General features: G+C 48.3%; 1 protein-coding gene across 6 annotated transcripts in view; it reads right to left on the reverse strand.

Annotated features, from left to right (window-relative positions):
- Window positions 1–25,794, reverse strand: part of LOC133349078 (phospholipid-transporting ATPase ABCA1-like) — a 77,748-nt gene extending 51,954 nt beyond the window's left edge. For 2 of the 6 annotated variants that reach the window (XM_061562229.1, XM_061562248.1), the window contains exons 1-2: window positions 25,405–25,792; window positions 911–1,054 (exon numbers count right to left, since the gene is read on the reverse strand). In XM_061562229.1, coding sequence (XP_061418213.1) covers window positions 911–1,054; window positions 25,405–25,653 — 393 coding nt within the window. In that variant the 5' untranslated portion in view covers window positions 25,654–25,792. Of the gene's footprint in view, window positions 1–910; window positions 1,055–1,603; window positions 1,622–25,404 lie in introns of those variants that run through there. The other 4 variants (XM_061562221.1, XM_061562238.1, XM_061562269.1 and 1 more) reach the window with 4 other exon arrangements.
- Between the last annotated feature and the right edge of the window lie 2,188 nt (window positions 25,795–27,982).

Raw genomic sequence — 27,982 nt, forward strand, 5'->3', positions numbered from 1 at the left:
TGGCCTCACAATCCAGAAGTCGCCAGTTTGATTCCATCACCTGGCGTGGCATTTGACATAACGGTGCCAGTTTCTTAAATCCCCAGGCTTACATCCACCCCGCAGCACAAATGTACGCACCATAGCTAGTCGATTGGCAGGTAACGTGTGGTGGGGTAAAGTGTGGGTATTCCCTCCTCATCCAAGACGTCTGGCCCAGTGTGGAAGAGTAGGCCAAACATCCTCTCTAGAGCTGCCTCGAGCAATTTCGCGAGCAAGCACATGCAGGGCTGCACCTTTACCTTTTTTTAGTATTTTGATAATAGAATCATTACAGACGGGCACATATTCCCAAAGCAAACCCAGGCTGGATCTTTTTAGGGCTCTGAAACTGGATCCTGGAGCTGTTGTTTGTGACTTTGTTTGGCGTGTGTGACGGGAAGTCTGGCACACAGGCTTTCATTGTGGGAGCGCCGGTTGCAGTTCCACGGATGTGCTCTCAGTTTTAATCGCAGCGGCAGCTCTCTCCCGACTCCAGGTTCCTCGTGCCTCACCTCCAGCGCCGGTTTTGAGATCTGCCGATCTTTCTCCACTGACGGCAAGGCAGCGGCGGATCATTGTGTGGTGCCCTGCGCTTGGGGCACGGAACTCACGATCGGAAGAGGCTGCGCCTTGAAATTACGGTCAAGTATCTGACCCGGACAATCATCATCCATCTGGGGTAAGTGTATTTGGTACCACTTTGTGCGAAATCAACAGCGGTGGTCGTAAATAATAGACTGACTCTTGCCATACAAATAACAATAATAAGAATGCACAGCCCGTTGTCAATCTGCTGCTGGATGACAACATCCCCACGGCAGCAGACACGCGGGAGCGATCGGCCGTGTCGCCGCCCCTTCCGCGTGCGTGCGTACAAACGCCCTCGTACCTTCTGTCGCCGGAGGAGAGTGAAGTTCTTCCACAGGAGCAGGTAGAGCTGTGTCCAGAACCCCATGGCTGCTCGCGGGGAGTGGACGCGCGGAGAAGACTCCGCACTCTCTCGGAGAAACTCGCTACGGACGTTGTGAACGCACTGCGCGGGAAGGGGGGAGGAGTACGGGGGGGGGGGAAGAGGAGGAGAGGCAACATGCAGCGTAAGCAAAAATATTTTACAAACAACAGCATCGGTGTCAGAGGCAACTTCACTTCGTAGGTTATTGGGGTCGCCTCGCGCGGCTCTGTCCCAAGCACGTTCCGAGTCGTACCGCGTCGTACCGCGTCGTACCGCGTCGTACCGCGTCGTACCGCGTCGTACCGCGTCGTGCCGCGTCGTACCGCGTCGTACCGCGTCGTACCGCGTCGTGCCGCGTCGTACCGCGTCGCCGTTTGGCGTCACGCGGCCCGACGTTTCGCTCCGCGCGCTGGGGAGGCTTCTTCAGAAATGCTTCAAGGAAGCCACCCGGCCAGTGAAGTGAAACGTCAAGGCGTCGCGCTGAACAAACGCGCGGGTTCAACCCAGAAAACGCATCGAAGAGCTCTACAACGGCACACGACGCCCGGGAGGGAAAAAACAACTGCACTACAGCAGCAGCAACAGCAGCAGCAGTTGGCAAGTTTCACGTCTCTGTGCAGCTGTGCTCACCACAGAGGGCAACGCAGCCTGGCTGGAGTCGGCGGAACCGGGCACCGTTTGGCACGAACGCGGCGCCTGCCGTGGGGTTTCCGCTTACCGCGGACGCACGGCGGCTGCACTCGATCCGACGCCCCTCCCTTACATGGCCAAACTTAGTCGCCGGAATCCGACACACGGAGCTTGCCAAACGCTACCGGGCTCTTCATTTACCCAGCTGCAATGTTTGGTTTATAACAGCAGTGGCTCAAGCCGACACGAAGACAAAATAAAGATCGGAAACATTTTGCGCGGCGCATTCCGGGCATGATTATGCGAAGGTCGCTTACTCGCGTATAAATGAAATCGCACAAACGCGCCGGAGAGCCGTTGAAATTGGCTTGATATCACTGAGGAGGTGCCTGCAGATCCAGCACATAACCAAGAGGTCCAGTGAGCACAGAGAGGGAGAGAAATAGCCGCGACCGCTCGTGTCTGCAATGGCAACACCAGAAGAGAACGCGCTCGTTTCCACTTGCCCACTAACGAACCCCCCACCCCACCCACTATTATCCACGGCTGCGCACAGACAGCCTGAAAGTTCAGACGCGTGCTATTGACCGGACTTGGCCAGCAACTCAGAATCAGAATCTTTATTTAGACTGGAAGAATCCGATGAGCTAAGAAGCTCTTTTTTACAGATGTCCAGTTCGGGAGCAAGTATAGGAAAGCTAAGAAAGTCACGAAATTATCATTATAAAAGCAAATAAGTACGAATTGCATAAGTAAATGAATTCCTGCCGATTTTTAACAAAACCTTTTGATGGGATTGAAGCCAGCCTATGGCGAGGCCGCAGTGGTTCTTGACCATGGGTGCACGCAGCCCTTGGGGGTGCGAGATGCCCTTTCTGGGCATGCGAGACATGGCCAGATTTACTTTATTTCATCAAACCCTATGTATTTATTAAAATTAAACGTTTTTTAACGATTGTGAGCCAAAGTGGTGCAAGGCTGCACTAAAGGTTATGAGAACCATTGAGCTAGAGAATGGCCAGCTAGGGGGCGGTGCGTCACGCACGCACACGGGCAAGAAGCGTTCCAGCAGCGACGGGGTCATGGCCAAAAATGTACGGAAGGGAAAATAAAACGACACGCAAACAAAGGCAAGACTCAGCGGGAAATTCACAGGCATCGTCCGAGCTTTCAGTTCCATCATTTCTACGGCAGAGGTTTTCGCAATTGTGTCCCAGAGCTGTACTAATAATATGCATGCTCGTATTATAATAACAATTATTTTAGTTTTATATCTCGTCACTCATGCCGTACAAAAATTACTGTATATGCATAATCACATCAAGGGATAATCCGTATTTATAGCAGTTATTAAGTAAATGAATAGGCTTAGAAAGTAAATATGTATTTTTTAAAATAAATAACCTATGCCTAGAATATCCTGACTGGCTGCTGGCTGGGCTCCTCTCCACCCCAACAGTAACTCCACCGTGAGTGGCTGCGGGCAGTTGCCACGGAGACTAGCTGGTGAAGATCTCACAACACGTGGAGATAAAACCTCCAGCCATCGCGGCCGGAGCGAACGGCGTGCCAGCCCCGACAGGAAATACGCACACGGAGCATTGCCACGCAGACTTGAGCTGGCATGAGAAACAACAGTCAGCCGTCATCCAACAGCTATTCAAAGCGGTGTGGCGCGGTTTCATTTCCATTGTCCACGGTCGACGCGGCGTTTGATTCCTCCCTGGCGCATTACCACCACGCTGGCTTCAACGCACCCGGTTGACGGAGTAAAAGCACGAACGGCAAAATACTTCTGTGAAGGTTTTTTGTTGTTGTTCGCGGTTGTGCCCTTACGGCTTTCCGGTGAGTTTTCGGGTCGTACTGCGCTTTGTTCGGCACGAGATCCGACGTTTCGCTCCACGTAAGTAATATTTCGATTAATCGCAACACGTTTAGCTTGCTTAGATGTCCAGGACAGCCACACCGAGTCGTGGCACTCGTTTTGAGGAGGGTACTGCTGTTGCTGCTTCTGCTGCTTCTGCTGTTACATTGGGTTTTTATTTGAAGACTTTTTTTTCCAGCCAATTAATGATGAGTTGTTTATCATACGTGTGGGAGCAGACCGGGTGCTACCGGAGAAATGGAATGGATGGCGGTTAGTCCACACTTGCTGTACTACCTTCTGCTGCTGAGCCAGTGGTACGGCTCCTCCTCGACGCCGCCCACGGGAAGAGAGTTCCACAACATTCGTGCGGTCATCCGCCAACCCACGCTGCTGCTGCCTCCACGATGCTGGATTACAAGCCGCGTGCAGCAGAACCAACACTGCCGAGCTGGGAACTCGTTTTGAACTTCTTCGGGAATTCCTCACGAAGCACCCAGTGTGCGGGACAACCCAATAACTCACAAACATCGGGGGGCTTTCAAATGTTGATGTGCTCACGTGGGCAGTTGTGCCACGGTTAAAGGAAGAACGTTGAGTGGATGCGTGCACAGTTTGTTCCATTTCATTTGGTGGGTGTGTTTTTCTGACCCCTGTGACAAAAGGTGTGTAAAATTTACCACGCTTTTATGGCGCAACACAACGTATGATTTGCGTGGCGGTTTTATGTTTTATTGCTAGAGGCTGAACAAAAACGGTTGAGGTTAGCAAATCAGAAGACATCAAACTTCCCCGATAAAACTGAAGCAAGAAAAAAATCAAATCATCCCCGAGTCACAAGAAGTCCACGAGATGACGAGGAACATCGATCCGATTCGCGAAATGAGCTCGCGCGGCCAATTTGACGAACGGAAAGGGAGCGGCGATACGCAAAGCCATCGGCCACCAAGCCCCGATCAGCTCCGGGAGCCTGACCCTCCGAGTCAACGGTCACGAGTCTCCCGTTACACACACTCAGCACTCAGTCGCGCACGCGCGCCGCTTGCGTGTCAAGCTGGATGGCGTTCAAAAACACACACACACGCCGCGGTCGGCCACGTGGATTGGAAGCGCCGGTTTCGGTCAAAATCTGACGCCCCAGCGGCATACATCCAGCATGTCATAGCGTCGAACAAAAATGTTCGTTTCGTTATTGCAAAGCTTGCACCGACATCTCCATTAAACCGCCCATGAGTCAGTGGTGGACATTCCACGTTGCTGTGGTGGTGGTGGTGAAGAAGGCAAGTCGCTTGGGACGGCAACCGCAGTTGAATGTTTCACAAAGTGGTACCTGATTTAATCGACTCCAAATGGAAAATGGGTAGCGTTGATCTCCAACCAGTATTCTTGAGATAAACAATTTAACTTATGGATATATAGCAGAAACTAACAGATCACTATTCTATAGCTTAATCATTATTACTCATGTTTATAACCCTTTGTCAATGCACTGCATGACGAAGGCCTCCCCACGAAGTGTCAGTCATAGTGGAAGCTCAAACATGTGTTTTTTTCTTTCAAATAAGTGACTTTATAGGAACTAAGGACAGTCATTCGAGTTTTTTTACCATACATAGTTTATTTTACCATACTTCGCCAAGCCTTGGAATCAGTGCAGATTTGTGAAAGGGGGTAATCAGGACAGACTCAGAAATCACTCGTCACATGTTAGCCGCATGCAGGAATCAAGCTCAGGTTTCCAGATTCATAGTGCTGTGTGCTAACCACGTCGCCACCGCTCCACCCCATCATTTCATAATTGGCGACGTGTCATTATTTATCCAGAAATCGCACCCCCCCCCCCCCCCGTCACTCTCGATTCTGCAAAACTACGATTCGACCGCCGATATCAACTTGAAAGGCGGTTTGATAAGCGGGACACCGGGACGCAAACTTTTCTTTCGTAAAATATTTAACAGCGATCAGGGGGTGGGGGGGGTATGGGCAGCCCAGAAAGGATGACGAATTGAGGTTTTGGAAAGATTATTGAACCCCATCCAAAGGGTGGCGCGCCCTCGACGCGTGCGCACACTCGGTCCCTGGCACGCGCTCTGTCCGGGTCTGGGGGAGTCATCAGACATCATGTGCCGATGATGGCTTTCCGGTAAAAAAGGAAAAAGTCACCCGACAGAAAAAAAGCTTTCAGACGCGATATTAGGAAACCAATGGAGCTACGCACTTTTAAATCTAGATGGGAAAACTCATTTCTTTATAACTGCTTTTCGCATTCAATTTGTTGTCCTTCCCCCACACCTCTGATTAGCACGGTTGGCTACGTACGGTGGCGAAACAAACCTACAGAGTTCTTGAGTCAAGTTTGAGTGACTCCATGACCTGATCAGGTGGACACTCCTGTGGCGCGTTTTGTCGTAGGCATCCTGAGTCAGTGGTGGACGTTCCACATTCCCACTGCAACCGAAAGACCAGTTGCCTTCTCGCCAATAAGCGCACGCTTGCCACTTGGAATTCTGATGTGCGCTAGCGGTTAGGAACGTCAGCACTCAGAGAGACAAAGGCAACTGGGCCGCGGGGTGTTGGTGACACCATACCCATGCCATGCCAGCCTTAACATGCGCTCGCTCGCTCACTCACCGCACTCGCCATAGACACTCTTTGCCGGTTATACGGCGAGACCTTTGCGTTTCGGTCACGTGCCAGGTCAGTGCAAAACACGCCCGTGACCGTGCCTTCACATGCCCATCCCCACTATCGCGTGCCTGTGGTCAGAACGCCAGGGGCCTAGAGGAAGACGGTTCTGTCAATATCCTATGGAGACTCGTCTCCACTGTACACACGTCTGCGCATGCAACCCCTTTGTCAATCCCACTGCTGGATGATGGCCTCCCCACGCCGTGCGGGTCAATGCAGGCAGCTTAGTGAAGACGGAGAAGCGTGGACGGACGTAGGAGCACAGAATGTCAGCACAGCGGGGATGGTTTTGCTCCACTGCCCCTCTGCTTCCCATTTTATAACCGCAGCCCTGCTATAAGGAACGTGGAATTTTCACTCTTGACTCAGGACAACAAACAAAGACAAAGATCACCAGTATAGCCTAAACAGACTGTCGAGGCAAGTGCTGTTAGCGAGCACCCTATGAAGGCCGGCATACCACACGAGGGGTTAGGTGGCCAGCACCACACCCGGCCGCCTTTGTCTCCCTCGTAGCGATGTTTTACACACCGCACCAGATACTCATTTGAGTCGACCTAGGGGAGCCCCAAGGCCGGCTCAGATAATCGTCGCTGGTGTTGGCCGTGAGCGAGAATCGAACCCGGATCGCCGGGTTCGTAACACAGCACCAAAAGCGCTCCACTACCGCTCCCCACAAACACTGGCAAACACCCATAGGTGGCGTAGAGATACTTTGTAGAGATACTTTGTAGATACACTTTGCTTGTCTTGGTTATGCAACAGGACAAAGGCTGTGAGTCTGACCTACTTCAGTGATATTAGATACGGTATGGTAGCAGTTCCATTTCTTAATTACAATGCAATTGTGGACACTCCTTGGTGTAATGGTTATCACACTGGACTTGCAATCTAGGGGTCGCTGGTTCGATTCAATTGATGCTGCTGTCGACCCAGCAGCGTCAAACGGTACGCCACGGTTAGTCGATCGGCAGGTCATGTGCGGTGAGACAAAGTGTGGGCACAGTATTTCCATCTCTTCCAAGAGCAGGGCCAAAAACACCCTCCAGGGCTGCCTCCAGTAGAGAGAGAGGGCCCCCTTTGGTTGGCACTGGGGTGTGAGCGAGCAAATTCGTTTCTCTTTTTACAGCGGATTTACACAATGTGGTCAAGTCCTTTAACCGAGCGAAACGCGACGACGAGGCCACGCAATCCGGAGAGCGCGAACCACACGACGGGGCCTCCGTGTTTCTGCGCGACAAGTCGCCGCTCTCTGCAGAAAGTGAGAAAAACACACGGTCAAAGCTGACCGTTTGGCTGTGTCAGGTGGTGGAGGGCACACAACTCTAGATGACATCACACCCACCCACACGGTCCAACCCGGTAAAGGAAACCGAGTTTGAATTGCGACGTCGGACGTGAAAGCCCCACGTGTGGCTCCAGTCTCAGCTCGCTTTGGTCAATAACTCGCGTAACCGTCCAGTGAAACGATGCCTGGTGTGTATTACGGATCAGTGACAGTTTTACTTCGCCTAAAATTGGGTGAACTGTCCTCGCCGTGGCGCGTTTGATAACTTTGTAAAGTCTAGCTCGCGACATCTCGCGACCTTTTGAGGCTCTTTCGGTGGAGACTTTCCACTTTGGAAGTTGGTAGTAACCGCACACAAACATCATCAAGACGAAGCACCAACCCTGCGCCACTCAAAGTCCCTGCCACAGTCCCACGTGGAATTGTTCCACCGCTCGGCTCCGGGACTGGGGCATGAGGAGTAGTGCCGCCCACCTGAACAGAAAATAGGTCTCTCTAGTGCCGTGTTCCGCCCGTTACTATCGTGAAAAGGAAAACGGGAAGGGGTCATCGGGCAAAACGTTGCGCACCCGGAGGTGGGGAGGGGACAAAACGTTCCTGTTTTTTGTTTACTGAACTGCGCCACTGGTTAGTTTGTGGGACGCCACCCGACTATCGGAAGAGGAACAGCTTTCCCCCCACACCGCTGTTTTCCCACGTTTCGCAGAAAAAATCCCGCTCAGTTCCGTGCCAACCCCTTACTTCACCGATACGGCCATTCCCGCCGTATCGGTGAACGATGGCCCTCACTTATTTGCAGAGCGTGCGAGAGATGAACTGGGGGGCGGAGGGCCCTGGATGAGTGCAGGAGAACCCAGTTCAACTTTGGCCAAGTTAGATGCAAATGCGCATATCTGTGAACCCCTCATCAGGGCTAGCCTTATTACAGACCAATTCCGACCTTATCGATCAACCCGTGCCCTTATAAATCTCAACATTTTTCCAACAAAGTCCCATCACAAGGGAGAAACACAAACAAATAGACAAAAACATTTGCCTGCATTGAAACGGCTGTGCGCCGCGTTTACCTGAAAACTCAATTTCCCTGTACAAGAACACGGGGTTTGCCGTGTGGGTTGACACGGTGTTAATGCACAAGGATGGAGAGAGAGAAAAACACACAAAAATCCCAAAGCTGAACGAACTTGCGATACCAGTACGGTGAGAATTAAGCAAAAACGTACGCCTGGTTTTATTTAGTCTTTTCTCGTACAAAGCCCTGGGCCGACTATTACCGCCACGACCTGAAGTAACACAGCGGTCTGACCGATGGTAACCCCCCCCACGCCGACCCGGCATGCCACAGCGTTCTTCTTACTCCAGCGCTTGCCGCATGGAGACAGCCGGCCAATGGAGGGCCAGCCAGAGGGAGGGGGAAGCCGTCCAATGGAAGTGCTGCCCGGGTGCCCGTTCACTTGGGGCAGGGGAGGCTCCTGCTCCGCTTCAACAAAGCTCCTCCTGTGCAACCCCCCGGTGCCCCCCCCTCGCCTTGTCTCCCCCCACCGCCCCCCACTTCCACCAACAATGGAACAGCTGCTCGTCAGCAGGAACTGAGCGCACTTGACAACAGCAAAAAAATAACCCACAGGGCAATCCATTTATGGATACCCCACTAATATATGTCGGAATCGGTGAGAATATTTATTGACACAATACGGGAGGAGGAATCCGATGAGTTATGAAGCTCTTTCTTCCCCACAGATGTCCAGTCGGGGCCCGTCAGAACGTCGCAACAACAAGACAACAAAATAAATACATTTCAAAGCCATACAGATCTCTCTCTCTCGGTGTAATCGCTTCGTGCACTGCACCTGCGATAAAGTGGTTCGCCGGTTCGATTCGATCTCCCGGAGCGGCAGTTTAACCAATGGGGCGAGTTTGTTAAATCTCCCCCGGCGGGGTTCTATTGGCAGGTCGCGTGAGGTGGGGTAAAGTGTGGGAGGAACTCTGACCTCTTCCGAGACGTCTGGTCAGGGTGGAAGAGCAGGCCAAATACAGTCGAGAGGGCCTCTCCAGAGCAAACTCGAGTGGAGGCTCTTCTGCCAGCAGTGCCGTTGAGTGAGCAATTGCAGCGCTGCGCCTTTACCTTCGCATGTCTCCCACCAATCTATAAGCACTTGTTAAAGATGTTACCGCTCACCTTGACGCACCTTGTCCAATGTCCTCAGTGTGATTTGCGTAAGACGTATAATGATGCCGAAGCCGAGGTCTTTAGGAATAAGAGGGCCTTCGTACATACGTGGAGTATCTTTCAAGGGATCATCCAGCATCACAAACGAGCAAATGCTGTCGACGCAATGGAGAGGCAGACATTATCATGGCACGCAAGGATAACGATCCCCCCGTGCAATCTACAAAGCCTGTTGGGAGAAATGCTCTTGGCGAGCACCTTATCACGAAGCCGAGCAGCGGCTCACGAATGGGTGTTGTGTTCAGCATTGTGCCCATCGCTGATGTATTATTACACACCACGCCACCAGGTACTCATTTAAGACCGAGTTCACCTTGGGGAGGCCAAGAACCTGTTTTGATTTTAGTCGCCACTGATGTTCGCAGAATCAAACTGAGGTCAGCGGGTTCGCGGCACGATGCTAACCACTGCGCTCCCCGCTTTACCCACGGTAGCCTTGTTAGTCCGTCGTCTGTGACCGTAGCGCACGCGAAGTACACGCAGAGTGCACCACGATTGCACATCCAGACACTCGAGCACTACATAAACAAGTGGCTCTCAATCGAGGATGCTGTGTAGACGACGCAGGGCGGCGCGGTGGTTGTGAAAAACGTGGAGGGCCAAGTGGAACGCCACGAGATCAAATCTCCGGCGTGGGGGGAAGCGGTCATGACTCAGCCCATCATCCTTCCGGAGTTGAGAAAATTCGGGCCACTTTTGCGGGAAGGCAAAAAAGTAGTGGCCGATGCTCAATCTGCTTCTGCTTCTGTGGAATTGTTTATTATCACTCGTTTCAGCCCGTCCATGCCCCCTTTCCGGACCCGCATAATTAAGGTAATTATTGCCCAGTGCTGGTTTGGCTTTGTGGGGAAAAAGTTAGAAAACGTAAACTTTTTGAAATGTAAAAAAAACAACCATCAGCGTCCATACACTTACTTAGCCTGCACACTCGCGTCCAAACTATAAACAGATGCCCCTTACTGGACGTCAGTGAAAAAAAGCTTCATAGCTAATCGGATTTCTCCAGGCTACATGAAGATTCTGATTCTGAGAAAAAGCAGAAGTACAAAAAGTGTTGTTTTATTGCGATACCACAAACGAAACTGTTGAGTGTATAAGCAGCCACATCCTTAACTGGGCTCCTGTACGCAGTGCCAAAGATGCAATTCTGCTACTGTATGTACGCTCTGAGTTACGTTCTATCTACGTCGCCACATTGATGCTGTGGTTGGCAGGGCACTAGACTTGCAAGCCAGATGTTCCCGGTTCGACTCCATCTCCTGGCGCGGCAGTTGAAACACCGACACATATAAATGGGTACGCCATGGTCTATGGGTGGGATAAAGTGTGGGTACTGCCATCTCTTTCCTAGACACGGGGACAGCATGGAAGAGTGGAACAAGTAACCTCCTTGAGGTGGGACTCTCTCGAGCAGACGAGTCTGTCCCTTCTGCCAACAGCAAGAAATTGCAGGGCTGCAACCTTTACCGTTGTTCATTCTCACCAGACAGTGAAAACAAAAAACACCCAACACGTGGCAAGGTTTCATAACAAGTAATGGCCTGATTGTTGGGCAAACAGTGTTTTGCTTCATATTTTCTGGGCCAGCCACCCCAATTAACAATAATCCGTGTGCTTTTGCTGCGGGTTATTTTTTTTACATTTAATTGTGTGAACAAACGTGGGTGTGTATGCCCACGTTTGTTAAACCTTAGAATGCAAGCAGAGCATTGAGATCGGATGAGTCAACCACCATGTATAAACACGTGACAACGGGCGGCTACACTGTTGTACAAAACTTTTATATCTCGGAGATGCACCTCCGATTAGCACGTGTGGTGCGAAATAAGTTCAAAATACATACATCTCCACATCTATGTGACCTGCCGCCACCTACAACACACACACAACGACCAGTGATCAAATAGCTCCCTGGAACTCACACAGCATGGGGAGGCTCTCAAGCAGCAGTGGATTGACAAAGGCCTGCACATGTTCCACCACCGTAGAACAGCTTCTAAGACACATGGAGTTAAGTGCCACCCCCTGTTTTTGCGATTTTATTTTCATTTGGTTTAAGGTACTGGTATGTTAACACTTCAGTACCGTAGGTTGATGCGTTTCCTTTAATGAACATAAACCTACCACCTCCACCCCACCTAAATCAAGCAGGAAAAAACAACTCCCCTTAACACATTGTATCATACTCTTTGGTTCTTTCGGTAAAGTCACGTAGGTATAAAATAAAATATACCTACGTGACTTTACCGAAAGAACCAGAGAATGGATTCCTGCAGTCACAAAAGCTTCAAATCAACATTGTATCATGAAAAACGTCAGAAAAGATAGTGAGTTCCCATGACATGAGCAGACCCCATTGTACTGCTGCTCGCTGTTCACAACGCTTCCTTATTTCAGCCAGCGGTTCCCTTGAACCGGCAGCCAGCTGACTGTGCTATATTGCCAGGACTGGCGCCAAATGCTTCTGAGAAAAAGCGAGTTCCTTTTTACATTTCGCTGGGTCGAACTCTGACCACCTTTTCGTTCAGTTTCAACAATTCAACTACGGCCACCCTCGCAGGAGCAACCACCAGTATGGCACAAAAGAGGGTTGCCCCTGGCCCCAAAACCTTTAGATGGCTCTTTGTATTCCATAGACTATTTTTGAGATGTTTCATCAGTGTAAAATAATTAAATGATTCTCCATCATCCCCCGCACTGAATTGTTTTTCTCATCTAGCAGTGCCAACTAACGACGATCCGCTTTGAATATCGAGCATCAGAGAAGCAACCGCAACGCCTTATCTTATATTCAGAGTACAGATTGTTTAAAAGATAGGTGTTTAACATCTCGGTGGCGAGATGTTAACTATTTCGCCTGGTATGCAGGAGGTCGTGGGTTTGATCTCTACCCCTGTATGTTTGGAGTTTGCTTCTCTCTCCCCGTGGCCGCGTGCACTTTTCTCCGGGTCGTCCGGTTTTCCCCTCCACATTTAGAATCAACGTCGCGTGTTTAAAGTATTTGGCTGCTCGACATTTCCACGCAATAAGCCACTCCGTTGAGATATCACTTGATACACAGGTCCCGTCTGAGACAAGAGCTGCAGTATATAGCTCAGTGGGCCTTACCTGGTAATAAGTAATATTTAAACAACTTTTTTTTAAACACGCTTTAATGCAATGTACCGTAATGGAAGAACTCCACGACTCCAGGAAATGGCCTCGAAGCTTGCCAACGTCAGTTGAGCGTGGACAATTAGACCCAAGCCGAAACATAACATATAAAAATAATGTTTTAAAATATATTTTTTATGATAGAATATTGTATTGTCATCAGTATGACATAAGTATAGCAAGTTTGCAGTCCATACCAGATTGGCAAGTGTGTAATTTTTTAGTTACAAGATTTGACGATACAACAACGACAACAACAACAAGAAGAACAACAGACAGAGTGAGTTAAATAAAAACGTGTAAAATAAGACGTTGCTTGGTTTTAGTTTGTTTGCGAACGTGAGCCGTGCCCCGCGCAATACGTGCAGCTATGTCGCTATGGCTCACTGGGTGACGAACTAAGGCACCACAAATCCCCTTTTCAATGTATAAAACCCGAGCCAGATAATCATAAAACACATGAAGACGAAAACGGAGACGTGGCGAGAAGAGAGATGCAGAGACGCGAGAGAAGAGATTACAGTAACTGTCTGCTTTGTGTTAATCATCTTTACGTGTATTGGTTAGGGGGTTGCTTTTGTGTGGATGTTTTGGTTATCACGAATCCGGGGCACCCTGAGCTACTTTTGGCTGGCCATCGAACAAAGACGGTGACCGCATCGCGGGCTTTCACTAGCTCTTCTGCAGGCGTCTGGAACGATTTTCATTACGATATTTGGAAGCCATTGGAGCTATATGCACTTTTAAATTATCTGGATTGGCAAACACATTAATTTAGAACTGCTATTTGTTTTAGTTTGTCCTTCGTACGGTGCAAAAGAAATTCAACAGACACACTTAGGGCGTCTGTGATTTTTTTTTCTTGATTTTCTGGTGCGTCTTGCGGGGCTGTGCATGTGTGCGGGCATAAACACAGGAGCGGTGGTAAAGCGGTTAGCGCGCTGCGCTTCGAACCCTGCGACCGGAGTTCAATTCCGGCTCACGGCCACCAACACTGGTGACGATTATCTAGAACCGGTCCTGGGGGCCTCCGCCTAGGTCGCCTCAGCCTCAAATAACGAGTACGTGGTGCGACGTGTAAACATCATCGCCATTGGGGAGACTATATTTTTTGTTATTTCACCAGGTAATGCCCACTGACCTATTTAGCTATTTTTCAGAAGCGACCTGGCTATCCACACAATAACTCAACGAAGTGGCCTATCATTTGGAAAGGCTACATGGTGGAGCTTTGTCTTTGTGTCCGAGTATCTGAGTGCGCGGGGAGTGGTGGCGCGGCGGTTAGCGCGCTCACGGCCAACCAACACCAGTGACGAATAAATGAACCGGTCCTGGGCCACCCCAAGGTCGACTCAACCTAAAATGAGTACCTGGTGTGGTGTTTAAACAACATCACTAGGAAGACAAAGGCGGCCGGGCGTGGTTGCTGGCCACACCACTCCATCGTGTGCCGTGCTCTTCATAGGTGATACTCGCTGACAACACTTGCCCCAGCAGTCTGCCAAGGCTACCCCGGGGGGTGGGGGATCTTTGTCTTTGTCTCGTTTTTAGTATAAACAAAACAAGCCTGAGATTGGACGACTCCACTTTGCTCCGTGAGGCGGGGGGGGTGTGAAGAGGCACGTGCGTGTGCGCCAGTGACCTTTCCCCTACTTATTCTGCCATTCCGCTTGTTTTGGCAGCGAGTGCCGAGGCTTGCGTGTCTCTGCAGTCAGCTGCGACCCCAACACGGCGTGGCAACAGCCGTCTCGGACGACTCCCGGTCTCGCACAGACACCCCCACCGGGGGAGCGGGGGGGAGATGGAGTGAGCGATGGGGCACCACCACCACCACCCCGCTTACAATGAAATCATGTGCAGCACTGGACGTGTGTTGAACTTCTTTCGCACCGTACGTCGCCAAACCGCGCTAATCCGGGGGTGTGTGGGGAATGAACAACACAACAACAAGCAGTAGTTCTAAAGAAGCGAGCTTGTCTAGATCAGTGGGTTCTTAATGTTTACCGCAGCCTGGCGTACCTTTGTTTCACAATCGTAAAAATAAATGTACAATGTTTGATGAAACAAAGTAGTTGTTCTTACGTGCCCGTGCTTAATTTGTGTTTTCGATTATTTACCTTCGAAAACAACATCTGGCCGTGTCTCGCACCCCCCCCCCGCCCCCCAGAAAGGGCATCCCGCACCCCCAGGGGATGCGTGCACTCCATGTTCACCACACTGCTCGAGATGATGTAAGAGTCCCATAGCCTCCCAGTGGATTCCTCATGTTGGTGGGAAGAGCGCGTTCCAGACGGCCGCAGAAGCGCATCGCAAAGTGCCGCAATGCGGTGACCGTGTTTGTTCACGGCCACCAACAGCGGTAACGATGATCTGAACCGGTGCTGGGCCTCCCCTAGGTCGACTCGGCCTCAAAATTAGTACCTGGTGCGGTGTGTAAAAACATCGCCACTCGGGAGACAAAGACGACTGGGCGTGGTGCTGGCCATTTCCGATCCTTCGTAGGTTGCTACTCGATAATAGCACTTGCCCCAGTCTGTTTACAGGCTACACGGGGGATCTTTGTCTTTGTGGCAAATATTCTTGCTGGCGCCAGCTGGTGACGCAACGCAAGTGGGAAAGCCACGTGTTTCAAAATCACATGACGTTATTTGCCAAGTACGTCTGCTAAACCGGTCAAAAAGCAAACATTAAGAGCAGAGTGCAAGGCAATGCGACTAAATTGACGCAGGGTTACAAACAAATGCATGGCCCTCGGGGGAGTGTGATGTCCCCCTAATGAGCGACACGTTGGCACGAATACATTGTAATATTTTGTAAGTCTCTTTGATATTGGAATGTTATGGACATTGCGTTTTACACGTAATCATTGTTATGCGTTTTTTTTACACTATAAAGGAGTTCTGAAGGGATTGAGAGGGGTCCAAGTGGCACACCGTGCTCTGAAACCATGCGACCCGAGGTTGATTCTGGGCCACGGCTAATATGAGTGGTTAAACGATTCCTTAACCGCTCTTGGGCAACCCACCCCAATCTTTCACCAGCGGACCTGCACGGTGAAGTATCGTTAAATAATCCCCATGGTCAGCACGGCGTGGCGAGGCATTTATCCAGCAGTGAATTGAATGAGGGACGTAAATTATTATTAGTATGAAGTACATTTATCCTATGAAATGTGTCTAACCCATTGCAGCATCCATATGAACCAATCATTGACCGAGTTAGACTGCCTCTTTTCTAAATCACGTGTACAATGTCGCTGATGTACTATCCACCACCCGTGTGTCATATGCTCCATTGTGTCCAACATTCACTTACCTAGCAAAGGTACCGTGTATCTTCCAGAGATAATTTAAAAACTTGTTTTTGTTGCCAAATCAGCGGTGAGAGGGAATGGTCCAAAAATACTGGAACTGAAATTTTAATCCACTGAGTGTCCGTCGCTAAATGTGTGTCAATATTTAAAGAACCAGAAAAACAATACAATTACTCTGCTGGTCCCAAAATCCATTACGTCTGCCACGAATACAATTCATCATTGACGTGGGGTTAGCTTCAGCGTGTGGCGTCAGTGACATTATAGTACTGGTAATTATTTGAAATATTGTACCGTATATATTGTACACGCTATACTGTACGACGCTGTATACATATATCTTGCGTGCACCATGCAACTTTAAAATGATTTATCCCTGCATGTATGTAGAACTTATTTCGCACCGTACGTAGCCAAGCACGCTAATCGTAGGTGCGGATGCGCGTGTCTGGCTACGCATTGATACCAAGGTGCAAAACTGCCACTAACGATAATATTTCAAATATATAATTTTATTTGAATTGTTTAGCACTTGTGGTTTAAAAAACCCTTGTTCGGGTATGATCGGTTTGCCCAATAAAGTGAGAATGTGATCTAAATGTAAGCAGCGAATTCATTCATTATCCAAGTGAAGGCAATTCACTTGGTTTAAAGGACTAATCCCAACGACCGCTTTCAGTACGGCTGGCTCAACGTTCAACATCATTGCGTGTTGTACTCCATGTTCCTCGGCAGTGGTAGCGTAACGGTCAGCGCGCCCTGCTATGAACCTGGCGACCCGAGTTCGATACCTGCTCAAGGCCAAGACCAGTGATAATTATCTGAACCGGTCCTGGGCCTCCCTAGGTCGACTCTGCCTCAAATGAGTACCTGGTGCGGTGAGTAAACATCGCCACTCAGAAGACAAAGGCGGCCGGGCGTGGTGCTGGCCACCCACCCCCTCTTGTACCGTTCCAGCCTTCATAGGTGCTCACTAACAGCACTTGCCTCAAAAGTCTGTGAAGGCTACACGGGGGATATTTGCCTTTGTTCGGCACGGTGTCTGACCTTTCGCTCCATGTGTTGTTAGGAATGTCCGAAACGTCGGACATCATTCCAAACACAGCCATAAATTAAAAAATACAAACATTGCCAGATGACCTCCCTGATGGTGATCACAGCAGATACGGCATTGTTTGTGGTTAATTTCAAACTTTTGCAATATGAACGGTGTGACTTAAAAAGAAAATTAGAATGCTTCCAACTGATCATTAGCGTGTAGTAGTAGTAGGCAGGGCACAGCTGGTATGCCATCCCATGACCGCTTTCTTGGAAAGCCTAGCTACAGTATCGCAATTGCACATTTCAGAAAACACACAATGTACGATTTAATCGGATGCATCCATGAGAGCTGCAAACAACTGCGGTTGTGTAACGAACGTACAAAGTAGACCTATGTTCTGTGTCTCCACACATGTTTTAGTCCATCTTCCTATTGGCTTTCCAGATCAACACAGTCAAGCCGTATTTACTCAAGCAAGAGAGGACTGGTTTTGACTATTCTGGGTATCATCAGCAGTCAGGCCTGTTAAATAAATAGTGATCGACGATCAGATGCTATTGGCAAGAGTACTCAATATAAATAATTAGACACTGTACAATTGAAAAAGTAATATCCAGAACCAAAACTCATAGTGGTTATACGAGGCATTTGTGATTCATCATCTGCCTGTGAGTGGTTCTCTAAACCAGTGGAATCGGAGACGGTTGAAGGACAGCAATTCTGAGCCCAACACAAGCTGCACCTTCACCAATTTCGGACTGAAAATTGGTGAAGGTCAATGAGTGCCGAAGTTGCAAGTTCAATTCCAATTCAGGGTCAACTGAGCCAAAAGTCCCCCTCTACAGTGTCTTGAAACTAGTAACATGGTTATTCACCGAACATCGCATCCACCACCCCTGCCATAGGAATGTGGAATTTCTAATCCGAGCTCAGGTCCACCAAAGGAGGCGAGCACCGCGTCATCGTCACATGAGCAGAGAGAGGCTATTTATTAGCCGCTTTTATTACACGCTTTTATTTAACTCACTCTGTTGTTGTTGTCGTTGTTGTCGTATGCTCCCAATGTGGTATCGACTGAAAACTTCGTATACTTATGTCTTACTGATGACAATACCATATTCTATAAAATAAAAAATATATTTTTAAACAATCTTTTTACACGCTTTCTATTAACTCACTGTCTGTTGTTGTCGTATCCTCAAATCTTGTAACTTAATTTTAACCCACTTCCCAATATGGTATCGACTGCAAACTTGGTATACTTATGTCATACTGATGACAATACAATATTCTATCATGCATTTTTTATTTTATTTTTTAAAACTTTCTTTTTTATATGTTATGTTTCGCCTTGGGTCTAATTGTCCACGCTCAACTGACGTTGGCTGTAAGTCACCACGGTCCCTTACGTTATGGCAAGCCTCGGGGCCACTTCCTGGAGTCTTGGAGTTCTGCCATTACTCGTACGGTACATTTCATTAAAGCGTGTTTTTTAAAAGGTATTTTTAAATATTACTTATTTACTTTGCATCACTTCGAAGCAGGGGTGTCGTGTGGGTGGCGTGAGATTGAAATGTAACAAAAAACACGGACGGTCCAAAATTAATGCAGGCCTCAAGTCAAAGGGTGTTGACTTCACAGGTGAGAAAGGTTCTGCCAAGTATTGTAAATTTGCATAGAACAATTTCCTTCAGACCAACCACTGTGGAACTGTATTAAAACAGTCACGTCACACTCATAACACTGCAGCAGTCAGAGCCCCGATTGTGCTGGATACGGCCACATTTGCAAATGTGATTTGTAACTTTAAACCTTACCTGTAAGTCCATAGTTCAATTTTAATGTGCAATTTAATTTGCTGACTGTGTGTGTTGTCTGAGTGTGATCAGGGTCTGTTGTTGTTTTGCTGCCTTGCCCCAAGCTTACATTTGGTGGTGACAAATCGGCAGGAATGTATGTACTTGTTCAATTTGTACTTCTAGAGCAGCGGTCGGGAACCTATGGCTCGCGAGCCATATATGGCTCTTCTGGTGACGGCATATGGCTCCCAGACAATTTTGAGTTGAAAAAAATAATAATAAAAAAATACAAATAAAATCAGTTTGGAACTGATTTTAAAATACTTGTGATATTGCTTAATAATACTGTGTCATTTTAAAGTAAACAGAAATTAGTTTTGAAGATAAAATTTCTCGGGTCACGGGTCCCGTGACCAAAAGTCGCATTAAAAGTAAGACATATTTAATTTATTATACATTAAAAATACTATATGGCTGTCAATGAAATATATTTAGAAATATTTGGCTTTTATGGCTCTCCCAGTCAAAAAGGTTCCCGACCCCTGTTCTAGAGGGTGACTTTATATTTACTTATAGTTGCTTGTTTACCTTTTCTCTATTTCGCACTCGTCGTGTTTGTATTTGTTGATGTGACTTGCTGACCCCATGCCCCTATTGGACATTAAAAACAGAGCTTCAAAGCTCATCGGATTCCTCCCGCAGCCTAAATACAAATACTGGTTCTAAAGGGGGGCGGGGCACGAAACGGCCAATGTCAAAAAAAATTTAGGCAAAATGTTACATACGAAACATAGTTTGTTGAACTTCTTTCGCACCGTACGTAGTCAACCGTGCTAACCAGAGGTGCGGCATTCTTTGCTTTTGTCTGTTGAGCATTCTGCCCTTGTTCCCGACTCCCTCTTGTAGAAGCGTAGGAGGAAGGGCTGTGACATCAATCTCTTGTTGACTGAGAATTTAGAAGCCTTCAGAAGGGAGAGGGGGGAACTCAACCACCTGCAGCCCCCCCCCCTCGTCCTTGACCCACCACACCTTTCCCTGAAATTACAGGCCTGAACAGGGTGACCATCAACATACAGATGATACACCAATTCAAAAGGTCAAGATTTAATAACAACGAAAAATGGTGGTGACAATTCACGTGATCTGTTGCTTTGGAAGGACAGGAATCTTATTGGCAACAAACTACCCCGGGCTAAATTGGACCCGTGGGCAGAATGACGTGTCATCACCTGTGCCTAGAAAACAACTCGGGTGTTTCGGAGAAATTCAAACGCCCCCGCACGAGAGCCCCTTGCGGCACACGCAGTCACCTAAAACCTCAGAAGCTAACGCAGGACATAGTTAAAAGATAACAAGCATTATTACCTGCGGCCGTTATCATTACGAGTTTATTGCAGCACTTACTTAAGTGCTACAGTAGTCGGCTGGTTTATGGTAAAGAAAAAGGGACATGCGGTGGCTGTGACCTCACGACCTGCACTCCTGTGTCGAGAGCCACGCTGATACGTCGATTACATTGATTATTCGACGAAAATATTTGAACTGCTCTGTTTGTCTTTGATTACGCGAGGCCCTTACAAGCCATGGCCAGCACGAAGTGACTGATGGAGCCGGCACCTACTGGACATCTGGGGGAAAAAGAGCTTTATAGCTCATCGGATTCCTCCAGTATAAATAAATATTGTCACCCAGAATCGCCCACCATCTCCCAATGAGCGCGGCATGTGCGTAGACAGAAGCGAGACGTTTTTTTTCCCACACAAAAATCGAGCTGATAATTGGGAGAGTAATCGATGATTTAATTAATCGGATACCCCCAGGTTCCACTAACTCCTTCTGTCATTGTGATCAGGATGATAGGCCAGCAACTGATTGACAGCAAGTGCCTCCTCGACCATCTCAACGAACGGACGACCGAGCAGCGAGAACTCCTTACGAAGCCCTACTCAACGTTGAACGAGTCGAATTCAGAGCTCAAATGAGTTTTCGAGTGGTGCTCATCTCTGTTGGTAGCCCTGAGCCAAAATGTAGACATTCCGCCATGCTCACGCACGGCAGTTAACTGTCTCTGCAAAGGCAAACGCCAACAACATAAAATAAACGAGCATTTTTCTGGGTGAAGAGAGTATTCTTTTTTATTTATTACAGAATGTTATCTGAGAATCAGAATATTTATTTATACTAGAGGAATCAAGATGAGCTATTTCGCTCTTTTTCACAAATGTCTAGGAGGGGCATGGGGTCAGAACATTACAACAACAATACAAAAATCACGGCAGCAGTGCAAAGTATAGGAGAGGAAAACAAATCATTAAACAAAACTAATTATCTGCGTAGGATCGTGGATGCTGCCGTGATTATTATGGACTTGCAATCCATAAAAACATCGGTTCAATCTCCGGGCGCGGCAGTTGAAAGAACGGTGCAGCTATTTCATTGTTTTTCTCCGCCTTTGTCCAACCCAGCAGAATAAAATGTCGCACACCAGAGTTAGTCGTGTGGGTGGGTACTGTGCGGTGGGCCAAAGTGTGGGCTACTCCCACCTCGAAGACGTTTGGGCCAGTCTGGAAACGAGTAGGCCAAAATATCATCAGGCGGGGCTCTCTTATTTGAATGCCCTTCTGGCAGCAGTGGTGTGAGCAAGTAATTGCAGGGGTTTTACCTTTTACGATCGTGAGAGATGGGAGTGGCTGGGGGGAAGAGGCGATTCGTTCAGCAGTGGATTGACCATGGCTAATCAAATGAAGATATGAGGATCAGCTCTCTGCATTAAATCAAATGTCATTAAAAACTGAAATCCACAAGTCAATCTATCCAAAGCGCCGCTGCGTAGGTATACTGTATTCCTATATATTAAAACAGATGTGACCTCACAGTTTATCCACAAAAATCCATTTCAGACGGGAGTGATCTAGTAAAAACCACTCTCCTTCTTTGCCGATAGGAAAACATTCTAAATAACCATGCCCTCTGCACTCGCTTTTTCTCTCTGAAGACCCCTATCTCAACATTTACACTTTACATTATTTATATCTAGAAGAACACCAACTGGTACTTATCTAAAATGACTTCTGGTCAGCTTTAAAGAAGCTCAAATGTATAAAAAGAGAGAGAACATGGTGGCATTTGGAATATGTTTATAGTGAGAGTAGACGGAATACATTTTTTGTACACATTGTATAAATATGCCGTTGCCTATCCCAGTAGTAATGTTGTTTAATTCTTCATTATTAACAAACAAATTTTGGCCTTAAAATGACAGACGTTGATATAAATTAAACAAATGAAGGAGTGGTGTTGTTATATTGCCCTGATAACGCGGTTATATAATTACTGTGCATACATAACGCAGTGTCACAAGTATTGATGCATCCATTCATCATAATCGGCCATGATCAACCCTACTGGTGGGTAGGCGGACCGCTTTTAAGATCAAATGTAATGTTCGAGGTTACATTGGGATTACTTTCCATAGGGTAGATGCCCCGGAATAATCTGTAATCGGATACGGATTACTTTCAAGATTGCTTGTAACGTGCGTGGTTGCTTTGGGATTTACTGTTAATAAGTGAATCCTTTGGGGAGACGTGTGGCTTCATATAAGCGAGGACTTCTGCTGCTCCATAGAAGCCCATCACTCCTACTGCTTCATAGAAGCCCATCACTTCTGCTGCTCCATAGAAGCGCCTCACTTCTGCTGCTTCATAGAAGTCTATCACTTCTGCTGCTTCATAGAAGCCCATCACTCCTACTGCTTCATAGAAGCCCATCACTTCTGCTGCTCCATAGAAGCGCCTCACTTCTGCTGCTTCATAGAAGTCTATCACTTCTGCTGCTTCATAGAAGCCCATCACTTCTGCTGCTTCATAGAAGCCCATCACTTCTGCTGCTCCATAGAAGCCCATCACTTCTGCTGCTCCATAGAAGCCCATCACTTCTGCTGCTTCATAGAAGCCCATCACTTCTGCTGCTTCATAGAAGCCCATCACTTCTGCTGCTCCATAGAAGCCCATCACTTCTACTGCTTCATAGAAGCCTATCACTTCTGCTGCTCCATAGGAGCCCATCGCTTCTGCTGCTTCATAGAAGCCCATCACTTCTGCTGCTCCATAGAAGGCCATCACTTCTGCTGCTCCATAGGAGCCCATCGCTTCTGCTGCTCCATAGAAGCCCATCACTTCTGCTGCTCCATAGAAGCCCATCACTTCTGCTGCTTCATAGGAGCCCATCGCTTCTGCTGCTTCATAGAAGCCCATCACTTCTGCTGCTCCATAGAAGGCCATCACTTCTGCTGCTCCATAGGAGCCCATCGCTTCTGCTGCTCCATAGAAGCCCATCACTTCTGCTGCTTCATAGAAGCCCATCACTTCTGCTGCTTCATAGAAGCCCATCACTTCTGCTGCTCCATAGAAGCCCATCACTTCTGCTGCTCCATAGGAGCGAAGACTTATGCTGCTTCATAGAAGCGAAGACTTCTGCTGATCCATAGGAGCCCAGCACTTGTGCTGCGTTCACAGCCGCAATAACAGCGCAGCGCTGTGTGACCGACAGTAACCCCACATCTTGGCCGACAGTAACCCCCCTCCATCAACCCAGAAGCACGGCAGTGACAGCGCCACCTCGTGGCCACACAACGCAAACTACAACAACAACAACGCTGAGCAACAACAAAGACAAATAACCCCCGTATAGCCTTAACAGACTGTCGGGGCAAGTGCTGTTAGCGAACACCTATGAAGGCCGGCACGGCACACGAGGGGGTGGGTGACCAGCACCACGCTCGGCCGCCTTTGTCTCCCCAGTGGCGATGTTTACACACCGCACCAGGTACTCATTTGAGGCTGAGTCGACCTAGAGGAGGCTCAGTACCGGTTCAGATAATCGCTATAGCTGGTGTTGACCGTGAGCCGGAATCGAACTGGGATGGCCGGGTTCGTAGCGCGCTAACCATTGCGCCACCGCTCGTACACACGCAGTTCTAAAAAAGAGGCATCGGTGATATTCACCAGAAATTATCTCACGGTTATAACCTAACCTCCGTGTTGTAACAATGTGCGCAAGAAGTAAAATTGGTATAGATATTGTATCGCGCCGTAGCATAGTGTGTTGTATGTATCCTTCCCCTGTTTACTACCCAGCATTGGGGAAACTGCAGATTATAAATGGGCTCTCGTCTGCTTAAAAGTAGGACATCCGTGGGAGCGTATACAATATCTATTATTAGAATATCTAATAAGGTATGAAAAATGTTTACTGCACCATGGAAATGGATTACCGATCGTTAATATGATCTTGTGCATACATTATCATGACTTTAGAAAGAACAAAATCTGCAATTCAATTTTAAGAGGCGTTTTGATGTTTCATGATGTAACTGATTCATCCAGAGCTATGCCGTCATGCACTGTAGCATGCTAAGGATGGCCAGTGACTGACGATGTTTACTAAGAAATGTCATGTCAATTCAGCCAGGCGGAATAAAGTCATGATGGTGGTGTTGTTGAAGAAGATGATGATATACATCATCATCATCATCATCGTTAAAACTGAGACCACCTTCAAATGGACGTTTTGTGATCCAGGATTTGTAGCAACGATAATCGTACAATAGATTCTCCCAAGGGCGATAACACCTCCAACTCTGCCAACGCTCACAGAAGCCACACTCCTCAACAATTTAACAGGCCTAATTAGTAGAGACGAGTTAACGTTCCAACAATTTGGCCCTTCGCGATATTAATATGTACATCCCGTGAATGAGTTTCATCTCGTCAGCAAAGCACCCGAGGTGTAAGAACGTTAACGATGCCAAGAACCAACTTGTACCAGCTCGTGGTTGCATTTGGGACCCAGAAATTAATTCTGCGCGATGTGTGGGCTGTAGACAACACAGTGGGACGTAACGTGTTCAACACTTTAACTTTAAAGTGCTTGACGATTGCTCAATGATCTGTTTTCCCCTGCCCGAGGAATTATAATGTGCAATACACTGTACTGCATTGAAGCTACAGTCCTTCAAACGCAGTTAACAAGGCAACGCATCAAATATAATTGTAATGCAACTATGTTTATCAAACACAGCACATTTTTTTCAGAAATATCGTCAGTGGATTTATTCTGCGCTTTCCCGAAATTAACTCAATTCTGAAAACGGGTTGTCAGCTAGGCTTCGTAAGGAAGAACTTATCCAACCATAACACGATACTAACTACGCATACACAACACACACCCGTATCATACTGCAGTACGACTGTTAGCGTGACATCATCTCTAAAATAACCATCGTCTCTATAACCTCAATAATCATCATCATAACCATCATCTCCACCGCAATGACGTGAGAAAACCGGCGACAACTTCACAATAACCAACATCATCACAAAAGTGTCAGCAAAGCGTCAAGCGGCGACTTCGCGCATCTCACCGTGACGTGAGACTGGCGGGCAGACGTGGAGCAGAGATGTGAAACGGAACGATCCTCGCTGCCGCTGCTGCCGCTGTTGCTCCAGAGGAGGAGGAGGAGCAGCGCTTGGCTCTGCGTGGGCCGCCTGTGCGTGCCTGAGTGAGTGCGTGTCAACGCGAGACTCTGTGTGTATGTGTGCTGCGTACACGCGCGCACACGTGCGCTCCCGGCTTGGCCGGTGGCAGGAAATGACGGCTTTGAACCGAGCATCAACCCCAACACGAGATCCCAAAACAACTCATCCCTCCCCCACGACTTTTCTTCCAGCCGTAATTTCGCGCACGAAATTCACACTCGTCCCGCACCACGGCCACCGCACCGTCCGCGACGCTGAGCTCTGCTCCGTGCTTGGAACCGGGCCGGGCGCGGTGGGAATTGGACTGCTCTGGTGGCGGCAGCGGGATGCACAAATCGGACGCACATTGTGCAAGCCCTCCTCTCGTAGCGTCGTGGGGGCCTGGAGTGGGGGGGGGGAATGAGCCTCCTGCTCCCCGCTGAAGACTCCGGACTCCCAGTTCTAAATCCTTAAAGTAACAAAAAACACTGGGAGAGTAGAATGGACAAAATTCTATAAAAATACACATACAGTAAAATACCTCGGTTTACGTAGGGGATGCGTTCCTGGAAATGTACGACGAATATCGTAAGGACGTAAATAAAAGCGATTTTTTTCTTCCAAATCATCAAAATGACCGAACGTAAATAATAAACTGTACGGTAAAGTCAATTTCTTGACGCGCGACTCAAAGCAATTCGTGTACAAGGGAGTTGGAGGCGAAGGCTGAGAGGCGACGGATAATGAGAACGGACGGACGACGCTGTCAGCGACGTAAGCGCGGGGTCGACGCAAGCCGAGTAGCAGCGGTGTCACTGATCGTGACGGCGTGTTGGCGAAACGATGCACAATGGGGGAGCGGTGAATCGGGGTGTTTACTGCGTTGCAATTAAGCGATGGGCCACGCAACCTTTGGTTATGCGCACACAGGGGATGAGAGCTGGAGCAGAAGGCAGGATGGACACGCAGATCGCATAATCGTTGCTCATTCCGTCGAGCGTTCAACATTTGTTTGACGTATGAACACTGATCGCCGTGTCACCACTTCTTCGTGTGCCGTCCTCCCAACCTCCTCTAAACAAGAAGACGCCACGAGGGGGGGGGGGGGGGCAAAGGACAGCCCCATCCCATGAGACACGGACATTGGTAGGAGCTAAGTACTTCAAACTAGTTTAGACATGAACATGCCACTGCTGGGCATGAGACTACGCCTGCATCTGATTCCACTCTTTACAGTCTCTGCTTGCCACCACCTCCATCCAGTGTCCCCCCCCCCCCCCCCCAGCAACATCCCACAGTCTGATTCAAATCGGGGTTTCAGCCACCCGTGCTTTAACCGGATTTTCAAGTGTAAGGCAATGGTCTAAGTCTATTCAGTAATGACCGGTCACAAAAAAAATCCCCCAATATATAATACAAATGGTTGTGGCTGAATTCCATTTGTGAGAATTTGGGGAATTATTATCATAGTAAGAGTGTGTCAGAGAAGAGGGTCCCCCCTCTACTGTATAAATGACGAGCTTTACTACCCCGGCTTCGCCCGGGACTTAATTCACCACGCCCGGCCGCCTTTGTCTCCCCAGTGGCAATGTTCACACACCACACCAGTTAATTGTTTGAGGATGAGTGGACCTAGGGGAGGCCCAGGACCGGTTCAAATAATCGTCAGCGGTGGTGGCCGTTAGCGGGAATCGAACTCGTGTCGCCGGGTTCGTAGCGCAGCGCACTACCCGCTACACTACAATGCGTGACGCTTCCACATGCGCGGGTCACGTGGCAGATGTGACGTCACAGCTCACTTGCTGTGCAAAAAATAAATGCATTATTGAGCTCCCTCCCCCCAAAAAAAACACAAAAGTGTATTTTTATAATGTTTGCATGGTGTGCAGTCTGGAAAGTACCCACATGGCAAATGTCCAGTTTGTTGCATGTCGGGAAGTAAACTAAACATTTTGAACAGACACACATTCACAACTTTGCCTTTGATATATATGGAGATAAACATGTCACTTGAAAGATTCTTTCTTTCTCTCCAGAATCCCTGTGAAGAATCTCTGCTGCAGCCGTTCTCTGAGACGTGCGGTGCACTGGTCTGCTAGAATCATCGCATCACCCGCCGTGCGCCTTGGACAAGCTTACAATCAGCGGGCGATATAGATAGCGCCTTCAGGAACAGCATGAGCAGCAGTAGCAGCCAGGGTGCCAAGTGTGTGGATGAACGCTCTTCCCCAGAACATTCGCGCCTCTCTGTCTCGAGTCTCATTATTGTCCCGTGTTAAGAAATGTTTGCATTGCTTACATAAACGTCTGTGTGGATGTCATGCCTTTTATTTAGTTTTTCAGTTTTATTTCTTAAGGGGTTCATCTGATAACGGCTTTAGTGTTATTTAAGGGTTTGTTATGGATTGGGTTATTTTATGTAAGTCCTTGTGTAAATAGTTCCGTATAAAATAGAGTTTTAGTTATTTAGATGTTTTACTTGAT

Source organism: Lethenteron reissneri, chromosome 4 (assembly GCF_015708825.2).
Source record: "Lethenteron reissneri isolate LAM-NWPU_2019-01 chromosome 4, ASM1570882v1, whole genome shotgun sequence".
Taxonomy (NCBI): Eukaryota; Metazoa; Chordata; class Hyperoartia; order Petromyzontiformes; family Petromyzontidae; genus Lethenteron; species Lethenteron reissneri.